This window comes from Zeus faber (genome assembly GCF_960531495.2).
Source record: "Zeus faber genome assembly, chromosome: 13".
Classification (NCBI taxonomy): Eukaryota; Metazoa; Chordata; class Actinopteri; order Zeiformes; family Zeidae; genus Zeus; species Zeus faber.
In genome coordinates, this window is record NC_137198.1 from 7,036,893 (window position 1) to 7,052,802 (window position 15,910).

General features: G+C 45.6%; 1 protein-coding gene across 1 annotated transcript in view; it reads right to left on the reverse strand.

Annotated features, from left to right (window-relative positions):
• The window catches only part of mta1 (metastasis associated 1), a 61,442-nt gene extending 45,981 nt beyond the window's left edge, over positions 1-15,461 (reverse strand). Inside the window, exons 1-2 of the mRNA XM_080012983.1 lie at positions 15,392-15,461; positions 3,880-3,947 (exon numbers count right to left, since the gene is read on the reverse strand). Coding sequence (XP_079869109.1) covers positions 3,880-3,947; positions 15,392-15,419 — 96 coding nt within the window. The 5' untranslated portion in view covers positions 15,420-15,461. The remainder of the gene's footprint in view (positions 1-3,879; positions 3,948-15,391) is intronic.
• Positions 15,462-15,910: the final 449 nt, after the last annotated feature.

Here is a 15,910-nt window from a genome sequence, read left to right on the forward strand (position 1 = left end):
TTTCTTGCTCCTCATTTCTCTTTTGTTTTGATACGATTTTATATTTTTTTAAAAGACCAACGAACAAAGAAATAACATCAAATAAAAATGTATCTGTGGATATGTGCAATCATTGTGCATTTTAACTACTTCTTCTGATACGTTCTACGATATTCAAAATGACCAATCAAAGGGGCAGAGACATAAACCACTGTCTATTCTTCCCCGCCTCTAAAGTCTCAGAAGTGGACGAGGCCACGCGAGGAGCGTGGGCGTGTTGTGCAGCGGCCAACGCATAGGGAGTGTCGCGCTAGTCATAGCCCCGCGCTACCCGCACCGCATTTGTGCACGCGGAGCACAAATGCGCTCGCGGAAGGTGGTTTTCCGACCGCGGAGCATGGCAGATGGTTTTCCGCGTGTGAGGATGCTTTTGTGCTTGTGGTGGATGGCGGATGTTTTTCGGCTTGCGGAGGACGCCGGATGGTATTCCGCGTGTGAGGATAGTTTGCTGCTCGTGGATACTGTTCCGTGCACTCGAGTTTTGAGACAAATTTGACGCGATAGGTGTCGTTTCTCAGACTTTGTAAAACCTTGCCGCTGAAAATATTACTTTAACTACACATACGGAGCTACACCGTTCCCGAGCTACAAATACACACACGCGAATTATATCCGTGTGCACAAGCCCCCCCCAACCACACATGCAAAAAGATTCCTACAGCTGCAAAACTTTTATACACGTTCAAACCATATCACAAGCTCAAAATATGAATGACCATTATTTGATTCCATCAGAACCGGGTTGAGACTGACAAACTGCGTCAGTCAAGCAGAGCCTCGTTTCACTACGTCTCAGGTGAGCTAATGGGGTCGTTTATCATTTTCTTTCTTGACATTTGAGCAAAATAGCCAACCGCGCCTGGAAAGCCACCGCCGCATCCGAGCACCACGGCCGGGATACCGCAGAAACCAGAGCATCAGCAGTGTGTTAAAATGTTATTTCGAGCTTTAAAGATGCATGTTGTGGCGTTTCTGGTGAATTATTAACTTTTTGTTTAACATTTAAATTGGTGATTCAAGAATAATAAATAGGAACGAACGTTGAGATAAAGCTGTTCTACAAACTTTCTGCAAGTCTGTGGGTTTGTCTAAGTATTGAAAATGCGCTTGCAAAGGGATACAGAGATATATCTATCACTTTTTAACTTGGAATTATTGAACAAATTAAATTTAGCAGGTAATTATTAGTTTGAGGACACAGGGGGGTGGGAGGAGTGTGAGGAGAGGTCTGGGTTCAGTTTGGGGACATAGAGAAGGCGACAACGTGGTTCTAGCTCCTAGGGCTTCACTTCCTCGCGTGACGTCATCACTGACCGCTCCGTTAAATGGAGAGACATTTTGAATTTGCAGATTCTCACTCACCGTATAAGGGCACAACTGTGCTAGGGATGCGCGATTTGGCAAAAATATTCCACGTACGATCATCTGATCTGATATCAGGGCAACAACGTAAAACTGTCAGACCAGAAACAAGACTTTAAGTGCGGTCATTATAAAACTATAGTATAGAGTATAGTAAATAATATTCCAAAGACAGATATTAGTATTTCATGGATATGTTTATTTTTTCTGAAAAAATGTGTTAAATAGGCTTGAAACATAATACATTTTCATCATTTCTATGTAACCCATGTGAATGTGATGCTCTGTGATATAAAGGTGGTCACAATACGTTTTAGCTTAGTGTCCAGTGTGGAATATCCGCACTTTGACCAGCGATGCAGTCAGTTCAATGTTACTTGTAACGCATACAATTAGTTGTGCGTACCCATAATAAGAAGAAAAAAGAAAAAGAAGAACATTTGTCACAATCTCCAATTGCCTGCCAGAACTTTGGGACGTAAAAACAGGGTCCTCATCCAAAAAAGGTTCAGAAACCCTGGTCTAAATAAAAAAGGGCTTTCATAAAAACAAACTTTGGAGAAAGGATTTGGGGAAAGAAGGAGCCATCCCAGAGCTACAGTGTATTTCCAGGTCTTTGGTCTTTGGGAAACAGGCCACCTGTAAACAATGACTTTCATTTTAAAGTCATTGTCGGTAAAGTGCAGTAATGACCATTTAGGGTTCACCGATTCAAAAGATCACTGCCAGACTGAATGTCGTATTATTTTAGGTAACCGCTCATTTGTGCATATTCTTGACTGTAACATTCAAATTTTTCTGTTTTTAATTTTACGTTATATTTACTTATTCTTTTGTTTTCCATTTGCTTTGGCAATGTGCGGGAGCGAGCGAGAGAAACAGACAGACAGACAGAATGAAAGACAGAGAGAGAGAGAGAGAGACACAGACAGACACGGAGGGAGAGAGAGACAGACACAGAGAGACAGTGAGAGAGACAGAGAGAGAGACAGAGAGAGATCCCTGAGGAGCAGGGGGAGTGACAGTGACAGACACAGCAGAAGGTTCAGTCTGAGCTCTGTGTCAGTCACATTAAACAGCCTCCATATTATCCAGCTCTGCTCTGGGACGGGAACAGGCTCCTGCCGCAGCTCCCGCTGCTTGTTTTACCTCAGAAGGAGGAGGAGGAGGAGAAGGAGGACGTTTCACCTGAGGCCTCGCCTTCTTACGGGCTCTGGACGCTTCCCCAATGTGGACTTTTATAGACTTATTTCAACTTCAGCACAGGCATGTGGAGGGCTGTGCAGAACGGCTGAAATACGGTTTTTACATCACAGTGTGTGTGACGTGTGTTACGGTGTTTGGACTTTTCCATTGAGGATTCTGTTTTGTCCTCAAAATAGTGTTTCCTCTTAAAAATAGATTTAAAAAATGAAATGGGTTTATAATACTCAAATTAGGTTATGGCTACACATGACATAATTACATATAATATAACTGTATATACTGTGTATTTAAGCGTACCCACCTCCTGCTCATATTGGGCTCACAAGTTAACATTAGCTATTCCATGTTAACTTCTGTTTATATGCGTACATGCATCAACATTTAGTGTATAACATGAATACAACGGCAAAAAAAGGTGATTATAGATACTGACGCTGAGATGTCGCAGAGCCACGTGGGCGCTGCAGTCAACTGATTCCCTCAGCTGACCGTTAGTAATGATGTGAGCCTGTTCGCTCACTGAGGCATTCAAATAACAAAATAATAAATAAATAAATAAAAACTCTGCAATCTCTACGATGCTGTAGTTAAAGCCGATTGCACAAAGAAGCGAAGCAGCATCAGCGTATCAGTGTAGGCGTTCGACTCCGTTTGGGGATCCAAGTTTTGGGGGTTTTTGGGCGACCCCCTGACGTGGCGTGGGCCGGGAGCCGCCATCGAAGCGGAGCCCTCGCACCAACATGGACCGGTGGCTGACATTGACTGTAGCCCAGTTGCCACGGGCAACCAGATTTAGGCCATTGGCAACCGTCTTGTTCACCCCGTTGTCGACCACTTTTCGTATGTTTAAAACTGCATAAAAAAGGAACGGTACGGGTCCATATGTTTAGAAACTCCCGCCAACAAGGTTAAATAATTGAGAAGATTGAAATATAGACTACCATAATTAAGAGGGATTATCATCACTGAATGATAATATGATAATATGAAAATTCTGCAACCACATCTTGTCAGTGTTGTTGCATGGTTGCCGCCCTGGCAACCCCGTCTTAAAGTGAACCCCGGCCCTGCGCATGCTCGTGGATATTACCGTCCAACTCGGGCGGCAGCAAGGCGCTCAATCCGTGTCAAAGTATTCTCGGCTGAACTGAAATTAAAACCACGTCCCGGGAATATTGATCCAGCCGCGCGGTGCAGATGCGACTGCCTCCGGAGTCTCAGCGGAGACTGCGCCGGCGGCAGCGGCGGCTGGAGGAAGGCCGAGCGACTCACCTTGTTCAGCTCCTCTATCCTCCGGATCAGCAGTGGGTTACTGGAGGAGTTCTCGAAATAAACGTAATCTGCAGGAGAGACAGGGAGAATGAGGAGGGGGAGGCAGATGAGGGAGGGAAGAAAGGGACAGAATGTCATTCAGCGTTCTGGAAGGTTATCCAAGCATTTAGGATGATTTGCAGTTGGAACAAATCATGACAGCTTAATTAGTCGAGAGGAAGCTGCAATGCAGACATCCACGAAATGTTAGTTTAACTTGATTAGGTTAATTTTATACACAGCAGATCCAGCCGGCGATGGGGGGGGTCTAACTGAATGAGATGTTCAAGTGCACAACGAGAGAGAGAGCGCACACACACACACACACACACACACACACACACACACACACACACACACACACACACACACACACACACACACACACACACACACACACACACACACACACACACACACACACACACACACACAGCCTCGTATTTCGTCTGCCTCCGTGCTTTGTCTCACAGCTCTTTTTAATTCCAACCCCCTTCAAGTGCACGTGTGAGCAGACACATCTGTGTGTTTAAAGTGCATAAATGTATGCATGTGTGTATGTCGATGTATGTCTGCAGAGGGTCTACATGCTTTTGCTTGAATGTTCAGTGTGTGTGCATGTGTGTGTGTGTGTGTTGGCACCGCTCCAGGCCTAGTGGAGGCTTAGCTCTCACCAGGGCGTCCCCACAGGCCTGCGCCTTGGTAGGGTGCCCTGCATGTGTCTTGGCTGAGAACTGCCAGATTATACCCCACACTTGGTTGTCTGCCTTGAGCTCGAGCTATCCTCCATCCCCCACCATACCCACCCATCCCCACCCATCCCCATCCACCCCCACCCACACACACACGCACACGATCTTGTGCGCTCTCCCAAGACATACACAGAGTCTCCCACCCCCAGCCCCCTGCTGATTTGACTGGCTCGTCCGGAGAAACCCTAGAAACCACCGTAATGGTTCAGGATAAACAAGGCCTTGATATCCATGAGGAAAGAGACGTGTGTGAACACAAAAACTCTCATTCCTCCAGTATGTTCAGTGACGGGTGTTGGCGCAGAGGGCATAAGTCCCACTCATGCCCGTTTTACCTTCTGGTTCTACTCTTTTGTGTCTGAGTACTGTACAGACAGATTTTCCCCCCAAGTGTTCCTTTCCTCTGCGGTGCAGTCGTGGCTCTTAAATGCACGCGAAAAGTGCACCTGTGACAGCTACGTCTGCAAACTAGAAACACACTTCCACCTGTCCACACAGCCTGGCAAAAGACAAGGGACGACAGAGAGAGGGGAACATCTGTCGATTTCTTTAGGTTTTGGGACAGTGATGACAAACTGCCGTTAGTCATTCACTAAAGACCTCACGCAATACGTTCTGCATATTACTACAACCATTATGTAAATACCGTATTTGTAATATCTGATCTGAACAACGCACTGAGCATGTTCCAACGGACGGTTCGAGATTATTTGATCATTCCCCTTAACTGTGGCGTGTACACACTTTGATTGTACCGTGGACGCCGCGTTCGTTCGGCGCATGCCCCAAACGGTCAGAAATGAGCGATACTTGAATTTCACCAGGAAACGGGCGAACCAGAGCAAGGCAAACACTACGCTCACACACTTCTGCAGTCATGATGAAACGCTGTTCACCGTCGGCCAAATCAAATAGCTCTATAAAATGATTTTAAAATGATCGGACAGGTGGAATAAGCGGTAATGGTGATATTTTCAGGAAAGTCTCTGAAATGCCCATCACTTCCCTATGTACACCGTAACATCTTATCTTATCCCAGTTAATGTGTGCACGTAAAAAGGTACCGATTGTCTCATGTTAGTACATATCTGCTTGTGCCTGAGCTAAAGGTCATCCTTCTGAGGGTGAAACATGTTTGAAACAATGAGCCAATGGAAGAGTTGCTGCAACGCCACAGTGTGGAGGTTCATTCTATGTTTATGCCGCGATGCATTTCCAGAGAGAGAAAAGGCAGGAGAAAGACAATAACCTACAACCAGATCCACACGCACACCAAGTCAGAGGCGTCTTGCTACATCAGTTGAGTCACAAGAATGTGTTGGACGCAAGCAGAATTGTGACCTAATAATTAAGTTAACGTCTCAGTTATGTGGGCATTTCTAGTTGGCCAAGGGAAGGTCGGCAGAGGGGAAAATTGCAAACTAAAAAAATAAAAATAACCCTGCCGTATTGGAAGTCAATTACTCTGTATTGGAAGTCAATTTCAGTTGCACGGTGCCTTCGCCTTCCTACGCCATGTGCGAAGGTGTCTTCAGCGACGGTAAATCTTCAGAGATTTACCGTCTTTATCTCAATGTAAGATAAGGTCTACAATAAATATGTCGGTTGGAAAAACATGGTCTGGTGCATTTGTTAAAAAAATAAATTTAAATTAAAAAAAAGCCGGTTTATGCGGATGCAGATCTTTACCAGGGGATGGTAGCTCAGGAGGTAGAGCTGGTGGTCTAGTGATCCAAAGGTTGCTGGTTCGATCCCAGGCTCCTCCTGCTAGCATGCTGTAGTGTCCTTGAGCAAGACACTTAACCCCTAATTGCTCCTGATGGCTGCGTCCGTCGGTCTTTGACAATTGTAAGTCGCTTTGGATAAAAGCGTCTGCTAAATGACTAAATGTTTATAATAGTCCAGGTGTCGGGCAGTTGCGGGTGGATGAATGGCAAATGCCGGCGGGTTTGGGTGATGTCAGAGCTGGCCCGCCTATCGCTAATATACGGCTCATGCTCAGCTGGACTATCCTGATAGCGAGAGCAAATTCCAAGACAATTCTCGGGTGCATTTGCTCAATTTTAACCAGAAGGTTTAGGGTCAAAGGTCAAAGCCGTGGGTGTATAGCGACCATTACGGCTGAAGCGAATGCGGAAGTGTTTTAAAATGCAGTTCACCTAATGGACACTACCTGAGATATACAAAGGACAAAACTTCTTGCTAGAAATACAAGGTCAATACATGTTTCCCCACAAGACTTTAGGTTCTCAATATCCAAGTTTACTTCTTTCAATGGGTGTCTGGGCTCAGATTTGGAAAGTTGAAAATGTTCCCATATAGAATATATTAAGGCTTGGAGGTTATATTTGGGGCATGGTTGCCTTGACTGACAGGTCTCTCGTTCATGTTCAAGGAAGGTGGATGTGTATCTTTCAGTCCCCCCCCCCTCTGCCCAACACACCAAGACTCCACGCCGCAGTCCAAATCTATAAAGTTCTGGCACTGTATGCTGACGAGTGTAAAGCCAAACTCGAGACTTCAAATCGACCCCCAACAACCTGGCCAACTGCTACAGGCTTTGTTCCTGGACATACTACCGTGAAGACGCCATTGCACCCGCTCTACGGGCAGAAACCTGGGAAATTGTTTGGCCCGCTTTAGACGAATGCACCGAGTGAGCAACTTCCATTGAAATGAAGAGGCATCCATTTTAGAATTCTTCACCTCCCATAGGACCGCTATTCCAAATACAATCCTTCGTAAGGCAGCCCCTTTAAACCACCTCTTAAACCTAGCAACTCCCGAGTCCTTACATTAATCTTAATCGCCATTTATATTACTTTTAAAGACAAATATTAATATAAACACAAAATAATTTACTATCAAAACTATTACAACCATTGAGAGTATTTGAGTGAAAAGTTGTCAAATTTCAGGTTGAGTAGAGCAAGAAAAATAACATTTTAGGTCTAACAAATAAACAATTGGTAAAAATAATAAAAATAAAATGTTCAAGCAGCCATTGCAACCAGATCAGCGGTGCCTGGGAGCAACGCGAAGCACGATCCATCTCCACGAGCTGCAGGTTGTCTGTTCAAACCACCACCGTCGACAGCATCTTCCAACTCACACCGACCAGCTACAGTGAAGATGCCCTTGAGCAAGGTTATTTGACCCCCCCCCCTCCCTCCACAGGCAAAAGTTCTGGAATATGGAGTGTGCGGGAGAGTGAACTCTCCCGGGATAAATGTGAGCAAGTTGAAAATAGAAACGGGGTTTCTGGACAGAAATGACGCCAAACTGTCGACCTCGGAAACATAAAACTAAAACTCTAGGAAATAACTATGAGTCAAAAAAAAAAGTGACCTGGACAAAAAAAAACAAACAAAAAAACAAAGATGGAGTCACATGATGGACGCTCACTCTCTGTGTGGGTTTTGTTGTGAGTCATCTCTCATTCTCAGAGTTTGTGTGAATTTGAGGTATTTAAGGGCAGCCATCCCCTCTTCCACACCGGGCATGTTCGCCACGAGAGGAGGACTTTTGTTTTCGGTGTTTAATAGTGAAAACAACACGGTCCGCTTTTGTTTCCGCAGCTGGAGAAAAGAATCATGGAAAACTGGAGTTAGAGCTTGCGGCCTCAAGTTCCAATTAAATGCATTTTACGGCCATTTTAACAGCGTTTTCAAGTTTCACATATAAGATTTACGCTGACGTCCATCTTAGCGTACATCAAATTCATTAGTGAAATTAAAACGATGCATACGTTCATTTTGTCCTCACATTTTGGTCGTTTATACTATTTCTTTGGTCTTTGCCAAAAATCCAGCAACAGCAAATTGGCGGAAGGGTTTGTATGTTTCCTCTGAAGTCTTTTCAGACCAAATTTTATACGATTCGATATCCATTAAGGTCATTAAAATTTGGAATTATTACTTTTGAGCGACCCGCAGTCGCCCTGTAGCGTGGGCTGTGCTCAGAGTAAGACTTTCCACCATATGAGGAGGTGAAGCCCGGTAGAGAGCAAGTGAAAGAGAAGGAGCGGGAGAGGGAGAGGGAGGAAGAAAGAGGGGGCCCGTAGGCACCGGGAAGCCCTACTCACTCTCTCCGTTCCTGCCAGCCCTCCCGCCATCTCAGGCTCCATGTGCCCACGGCCTTCACCGTGTGTGTCCACCCCCTCCCCATCCCATCCCCCCGCCGGCGGCGGACTCGTCCAATCGGATTGCTCCGGCAGCTGTGACATCACAGTGCAGTCAAATTTCGTGCGAGCCAATCAAGGCATGTTGCTGAGCCCCCAAAAGAGAGATACTGCTAGGTTAAATTAAACCAGGCCAGAGAGACAGACAGGCAAGCAGACGATAAGGACAGACAGACACCACGAGAGAGAGAGAGCAAGAGGGGAAGAGAGAGAGAGAGAGAGAGGGAGAGAGAGAGAGAGAGAGAGTAGCGCTGAGCTGATGGTGTGAAGAATAGAGTAGAGGAGAGCGAGAGAAAACAGGATAAGATAGGCAGAAATAGATAAACAATAATCTATTCTGGAATAATAAAATACAAGTCAAGTAGGGCTGCAGATATTCCTCTAATCACATTTGAATTTGGATGCTTGATGATTTTTAATATTCAAATATTTAATGCTCAAATTTATGGGTTACGCACCGTTACGCAGCTCCGATCAGAGCAATCTTTTCTCCAAACACGGAAAATATTTAAAACTCTAGACGTATTTCATTTACTCCGTTCCCACGTGGAGCAGATCACAGATCCCGCCCGCGTTCTCTCAGCCCCCCGGTGGCAAATAACCCGCAACCCGGCGTCGGTCCGCGACCCGGTGGTTGGGAACCTCTGCACCAGAGGACATACCGTCGGTGAAGGTCGGGTTTACTTCCCCACTTTCATTGCCACATCTGTGGAATTCCTGGACGTTCTGGTCAAAAGGCGCACTACTCTCCCTTATACACACAGTGGAACGCCGGAGGAGAGGGGGGTGGGCGTCGGTGCGTCTCCACCACCTTCGCACAACATTACCGGGAATATTTCTCTCCAATGTGCTTCACTTCAACTTCATTGCTCAACACATGTGAATTGATTTGCAAACGTGAGCCAAACATTAAATTTTTTTTATTTATAAAACAATATATATAATATAAAATAATACATTATAATATTTATTATATGTGTATGTATATAATATAATGTAAAAACACACAATTGAATAGCAACTTCCGCATTCGAATAGTGATTTGTTTTAAATGTTAAAATTCTATTCAAATTTTGTTTCTGCAGCCCTAATGTGAAGAGGTAACACAGACAGACAGAGACATAGGGGTCTCAAGACAAAATAAATAAACGGGGGCATGTCCGTAAGAACCAGCATGTTTCTGTGAGTGCTAATCAAACGGGCTGGGCTCAAGTTATATGCATAAAGGAGGCCGGGTGAAGCAGGAAATAAAGAAAAGAAGCGGCTTCACCACACACACACACACACACACACACACACACACACACACACACACACACACACACACACACACACACACACACACACACACACACACACACACACACACACACACACACACACACACACACAGCAGGATAGATCAGCGCTCAGTGTGACATACAGGTAGTGTGGATGGAGGTTACTATGGCGATGGCAGGTAATTCGATCTCCTGCTGAATCAATCCCACACCTTTTTCCCCCCACTTCTCTTTTTCTTTAAATGTATCGCAGGCGTTCCACGCATGGAACTCCCTGTGAGTCTCCATGCTGACGAACATTGTGAGCGTTGAGAAAGATTTAGGAAGGGAACGCCAACTTCCACTGGGTGAAATTCACAAGTTTTCCGGAAGCGTTGAGCTTCAGATCAATACAGCCCCCCCCAGGGCTCAGCATACACCCCCCCCACCCCCCTATTCAGCAGCAGAACTTGTTCTATTCCTCTCACGTCTCTGTCGGAGGATATAAAGCCCTCAGTGGTCATGCACAGAAAATGATGATTTGGGCAGATCCCACAGATCCTTTGGAACCGCAAAATAACCCCCGACTGGACTGGGATGGAAAAAAAGGAAAATCCAAAAGGCAAGCCCCATCTCTCCCCCCATTAGCGATGCTCCACAATTTGTCTTAAACTGAAATGAAACGTTAGCGAGCTGCCCGCCTTAAGAAAAGCCTTTTGTCCTTCTTCAAGAAAAGGAGGGATATTTTAATTAAACATAAGTGATTGTACAAGTCCCCGATCGCTCATCCATCCTGAATTAGGGCCGCCGCCGCTTGTTCTTATTCAAACGTGCGCAGTCAAACTCAACAGGCATAATTGTAAAACAAAACACCTCTGTCAATCCACCGGTTCAAGGGCTTTCCAGCACCTCCGCATGAAACAAAATTTGAGTTCCAAATAATTCCTCACCTATGAAACCTGAAGCGTAGTGAGTGGGAGAGGACTTTTCGGGATATCAACGTCAGTAGGTGAGCGGTGGCGCGCACACACACACACACACACACACACACACACACAAATAGATGCCAAGCAGCAAAAACAAAAAAAAAAACAACTGTCGGCGGATTTATCACCAAATTAGAACACAAGCAGAAACGTAAGCAATGTTTAAATCAGGTTTCTTTAAACCTGTCTGTCGCAATCACTCATAATTCCATTTTATGAACCTCACTCAAAAATGAAGTTCTGCCAGTGTGCAGGAGCTTTAAGCTCACAATCAGAATTACACCAGTAATTAACCGGTTGGTCCCGTACACACCATAATTCGGCCCATTTTGGAAAAACATCCATGTTTTGTTGTTAAAGAAATGTATTTGAACCTATAATTGAAAAAGAAATGAAGCAAAAAAAAAAAAAGCCAAGGCTGTAGATCTGGCTTCAGACTTAATGGTAGTAGTGTAGGGCAGAACACGCAGGCCAACCACCGTAGTAAGTGCAGTCAGTCCTCGACCACAGACTCTGTACCAGGGGGTTTCTGGTGGAAAGAGCCATATGCAAACTTTTTGGGCGTACGCATTGTTTATACATTTGGGCCACAGCGCTGCTAAGCTAAGCTCCCCCTGTGGGAACCCCAACTCGACCTGCGAGAAGAGAGGGAGGGAGAAAGGGGCCACTGGCAGGAGAAAAATAACCAGTTACAAGTTAAACTGGAGATGTTTCTCCTCGGCAAAAAACAGTTCCCCCATTATAGGTTCTGATTTGAAAACTATCGGCACGGGTCAAAATACAAAATAAAAAAAGACATGAGAATTTTCACTATGATAAAACCTTACTTTGTGGACAAAGCATTCAAAAAAGGAACCAAATTGAAAGCAGAGGACCGGTGTCAAATTGACAGTGTTATTTTAGTCCTCACACACATTTTACATTACCCCTACAGCCCTTTTTCTTATGATAGCTCACATTTCTTTTTCTTTCCTTCGTCTCCATTTTTGGGTTTTTTGGAAAATTCCAATGATATTGTGAGAAACCTACCATAAAAAAAAAAAAAAATCTCCTAGTCCCACAATAACACATTTGTGTCTAAGATACTTCAATATACCGTATTTTGTGTTTAATAATTTCATTTGAAAAAGGCAGAAGTGCCGTTCCTCTAACAACTGAGAAAATACAGAAAAATTATGGATATTTGACAAAAGACGTGTTGCCATAGCTGCCAGCCGCACCAGGAGATATTCTTGAGGGGAGTTTCTCATCATATCATTAAAAATGTTAAAATACCCGTAAATACAAAACATAACAAATTATTATTATTATTATTTATTTTTTTAATATGTAATGGGGTGAACGTAACACGTGTGTGTTGACCATCAAATTGGCTAAAACCCTATTTGACCCGGGTTCAGTCCTTTAAAGCCTCACTGCGTGAACAGAACGTTTCATTCCTCCGTCTCTTTGCAGCGACACGTTCTGCAGCGAGGCCGAGGCATCGGTGACTCCTACTGACGCAAGATACGTGTTACAAAACACCCAAAAACAGAAGAACACTGACAGTGCTTTTCAGGTTTCATTTGCATAGGGATGGCCTGCGGATGTGGTCCAGAACTCCCAGGCCTGTGCAGATAGCTAAATGCGAGCGGAATCACCTGAGCGCGAAACAGGGGCTGACACGTACGGCACACGGAAACTAACCCAAGACCTTCGAGTCACGCCAGTCATCAGACCGGGGTTAAAAAGGTCCGTTCCTCGGCATCCCAGCGCTCGAGCGTCAGCAGTAACCCGGCGGCCCCGACAGTGAATTCCACCCCCGGCGGGGCCAGTTGATAAAGGCTTCGACAGGCCCAGGGCGCCAGGAGAAGCCCACGCGTGGATTATAAACTCACATCTTAGTTTATAGTGCTTCCAATCATCAATGACACACGGGCAAGTGGCACTGATGGAAAACCCTCACGCAAGGAGAAAAATAACTTGATGTCATAATAACATTTTAAAGAAAATAGCAGAGGACCTCCAGGGCCGGTGAGTTTGAAAGGTTATTGGTCATTGGCTCGTTTCGTCAAACCCTGCACCCCCGTCTCCCTTAAGAGAAATAGTAAACGCCCTCCTTTGAAGTATGCGGCCCTACTTTTCTCCCAATCGCCGCGTTTCTGAACCCGCAGGAGATGGGAAGACTTAGGGCCCCATACTTTTGTCACTTTTCCCAGCACGCACGGAGGGGGAGCGGAGCCGAAGCTGAGGAGCAAGCGCCAAAAGCGAGCGGCTTGCGGCCCGCGCGGTAAAACAAAGACATCAAGGCCCGCTGAGCCAGCTATTGTCCACGCTTCACTCACATGGGAAGTCATTGCTTTTCTATGATGATCCAGCATTGTCTTGCAAAGTGTCGGCCATCTTTAGAAAAGCCCTGCTTTGTCCCGGCGGAAGGCTCAATTGGTGTGGAGTGGCGCGCGGACGGAGGGTAAGAGCGCCGAGAAACCGCCGCCCCCTCAAACGCCCCAACAGAGCCCTACCGGCCCTGGACGCATTAGGATTAATGAGCGTGAAAATACATTTTAAAAAAACAGGAGCGGTCTTGTGCTTTACAGTTACTGATGTAAGCACTGTACATGTTTCCATTTCATCCAAAAAGGGTTCATAAATAGGCGGAAGATAGATAGATACCACTAATAATATCGGTGCAGAGGATCCGATGGACCCAATTCTCCAAGCGAAGCAAAGACGTAGATTAAAAAAAAAAAAAAAAAGTTTGATTATTTTTACCCACAATCCACTTGACTTGTTACTATATTCTACCACGTGGTCGTCTTCAGGCCTTTACTGCTCGTGGAGCTCTACTTGAAAGACAGTAATCGTAGCTGTGATAAGAATTCGAGGCGATGCGTCCAGCCGGCGAGGTAAACTTACTTTAAGCACTCCGTAAATGTCCTTACTATTCACTCAGAGAGGTGGGTAGACCCCCCCCCCCTCCATCATCCCCCAAAAAACCATCAACGGCGGCCGCACCGCGCTGACTCTCAGCATACTAGGACAAACTTCCTGCCGAACGTCAGGACGCACGGCGGGGACGACGCGGAAACTCGGGTCCGATTTGACGGCGAGGGAATGACGAGAAGCGGCCAAAGGGGCGGATATGAAAAGTAGATTTAACAAAATCTGCCCGAGTGAGCGGTCAGATCGACGCCGCCGATCAAGGAAGCCAAGCCCCGTGACAAGACGTTCAAGCCAATTAAGTTTGTCCAGGGCGCGGACACTAAAGACTAAACTGGACTTCATCATCATTAAGTCTGACAGCGATATTAAGCCACTGCATGCATGCGTGCATATATATATATATAAAGTAGATCATATAGAATAAGGTGCCTGGATGTGAAGCGGTACAGTAAGAGCTGCATATGGCGTGAGACAGCTGTTCCCTCCGGTCCATCCTCGCGTCACAGCGACCAGGCTTTCGAAACTCTGAAAATAACACAGCATTTCAACATGACCTGGAGGTGGGTGTGATGCAGGACGGTGGGACATGAGGTCAGCGACTTGACGTCAGAAATTAGGAGACGTCAAGTCCCGTCAACAATGGCGGGGGAGCGGAAGCTGAACCGCGCCGGCGACGAGGGCGGTTCGGGGCTTGAGGAAAAACATGAAAATAAAACACCCCGACGCCGGCCCGTGTGCGGCTCCGCAGGTACGTTATAACCGCATCGCAACTTTTTTTTTTTTTTTTTTTAAACAATAATGGAGCACGGCAGAATCACAGCGTCCCGCAAAGTACATGTCAATTAAAACGACATTTAAAAGAAAGAAACAAACAAACAAAAAAGTCCAACCCCGCGAAGTTCACCCCTCAAACCCCACCAAACTTTTGCGGGAGGGGGAAAAAAAAAAAAAAAAAAAAAGTTCAACTCAAAATATATTTTTGTAAATTTAAATAAACAAATAAAGGCGAAACGGCGGCGCGTAGTTAGTGCTGTGGCCACAAAGTTGGTAAATAAACAATAATTAAGAAAATAAAAACGAAATAAAGCAAAAGCAACAACAACAACCTCAAAAAAAAAAAAAAGGCTCCGGCGGAGGCTCCGGTTCTCCCCTCTTCGTCGCCGCCATCCTCCTCCTCCTCCTCCTCACGGTCACCATCATCATCCTCCTCCGCTCAAGCGCACGGCTCTCCGGCTTTAGGAAATTAAAAGAGGAAGGCAGCCCGCGGCGGCCTCCGCCGCACAGGGAAGAAAGCGGCGGAGGGGGTGGGAAGGGAGCGGGGCGGAGGGGAGGGGGGAGGGGGTGAAAGACGAGGTGTTGAGCGGGTGTGTTTACCTCCGACCCGGTACATGTTGGCTGCCATGCCTGCCCCGGGTCCTGGCCGCTCCGGGTGGACCGAGTGTCGCTGCCGCTGCCGCCGCTGTGTGTTGGAAAATGGAGGATCGATCGATACGAGGCAGCGCAGCCGAGGATCCTTAAAGGGACAGTGCGCCCTCGTTTCCCCGGCCCCGGGTCCGCGGGGCGCGCTGCTCGGGTTTGCGTCTTGCGTTTTATTTTTTGTTTCATTTTGTTTATTTTAAGCGGTGACCCGTAAGGTTATTTGGTTTAAAAAACAAAACATTGAATACTTTGTTTGGCTGGCATCGTTGTTTTTTTTTAAGAATTGTTATTTTGTTTTGTTTATTGCTTATTGTGCATTCCCTATTTTTCTATCTTTGAGTTAATCCTGAGATTCATTGTATATTGCCAATTTATTTTTGTATTAATGTTGCAAATTGTATTATTATTATTATTATTATTATTATTATTATTATTGCCTATTTCAATGCAAGCTATTTTGTTTGAAAAAAACAA